The 1,129-nt window shown below is 40.8% G+C and overlaps 1 protein-coding gene across 1 annotated transcript in view; it reads left to right on the forward strand.

Annotated features, from left to right (window-relative positions):
* Positions 1-329: 329 nt before the first annotated feature.
* Positions 330-1,129, forward strand: part of ppp2cab (protein phosphatase 2 catalytic subunit alpha b) — a 10,453-nt gene continuing 9,653 nt past the window's right edge. The window contains exon 1 of the mRNA XM_005727711.2: positions 330-689. Within this exon, the coding sequence (XP_005727768.1) occupies positions 588-689 (102 nt within the window). The 5' untranslated portion in view covers positions 330-587. The remainder of the gene's footprint in view (positions 690-1,129) is intronic.

Here is a 1,129-nt window from a genome sequence, read left to right on the forward strand (position 1 = left end):
AATAGACGACATTCTGGGATATATGTTATGTATATTTACCAAACTTTGTCACTGTGTAATTTTCAGAGTGTGGCAGAAATTTATTCAGACCATGTTTACTTGAGCTGTTAACATAAAATTAAAATTTACATACGTAGAAAAGTTGTAAAAGGTGGTCAATTAAAAACTCTTATTATTTTTTTCGATTATTTGCCAGATGCTAGTTTTTTCTAGTTGCATTGTTGTTATGTTTAAGCCTAGCAAGTTCTTCTTATTTTTTTTCTTTTAGGTAAGGGTGTATTTCAGAACTTGTCCGCCGAGAAGCTTTTATTTCGAAGCACAACCGGAAGTTTGTTATTTGCTCGCCAGCGGATCGACAAGGGTGGATCCTTAACTGTCACCTCTCCCTCCCTCTCCCAGTTTCAATTCAGTCAAATCATCACAGTGATCTGGCAGTTAGCGATACATGCGCCTGTTAGTAAGAGAGTGATTAGCTTCTGCTGTGGCCGTTTTGTAAGCCCTCGAGAGACGGTAACCTCTGGGAGAGTCGTCTCCTAACCCGAATTAGCTAACGTGACAAACTGCAGCAAACCCGAAAACACACAGAAATGGACGAAAAGGCGTTTACGAAAGAACTGGATCAGTGGATCGAGCAGCTCAATGAATGCAAGCAGCTGTCCGAGGGACAAGTAAAAACACTATGTGAAAAGGTAAGATTTTATTTTTTAATTCCCTCCCTTAACTTATTGCTAACGTCTTCTCCCTCCTCACCGCCGCCTTCCAGACATTCTTAAAATGGCGTCTATCGTGTACATTTCACTGCGTTGTGCATGGATTTGACAATCATTACGAGTTGCCCCAGACTTCTGTTCTGTTTAAACAGCTTTACACCGCTAAATAAGAAATTACATGTGGTAGTTTTCGGGCTTCTTGGTGCTTTACCGGGCAGGTAGAATGACCCACAAGCTTTGAATTCAAGTCACATACCACATTTACAGCCCTGCTCATTCACACTGACAGTGACTGCAGCATCTCATAGCCGTGCTACTGAGTGGAAGTGCTCTGCCTCAGTATTTATGTATGGAAGCTGTTAGAAAATAGTAAAAGAAAAATGTGGCCAGCTGGCATCAAAATGGAAAGAGATAAAGTT

This window comes from Pundamilia nyererei, unplaced genomic scaffold (assembly GCF_000239375.1).
Source record: "Pundamilia nyererei isolate P.nyererei 1_Seehausen unplaced genomic scaffold, PunNye1.0 scaffold00026, whole genome shotgun sequence".
NCBI classification, from domain to species: Eukaryota; Metazoa; Chordata; class Actinopteri; order Cichliformes; family Cichlidae; genus Pundamilia; species Pundamilia nyererei.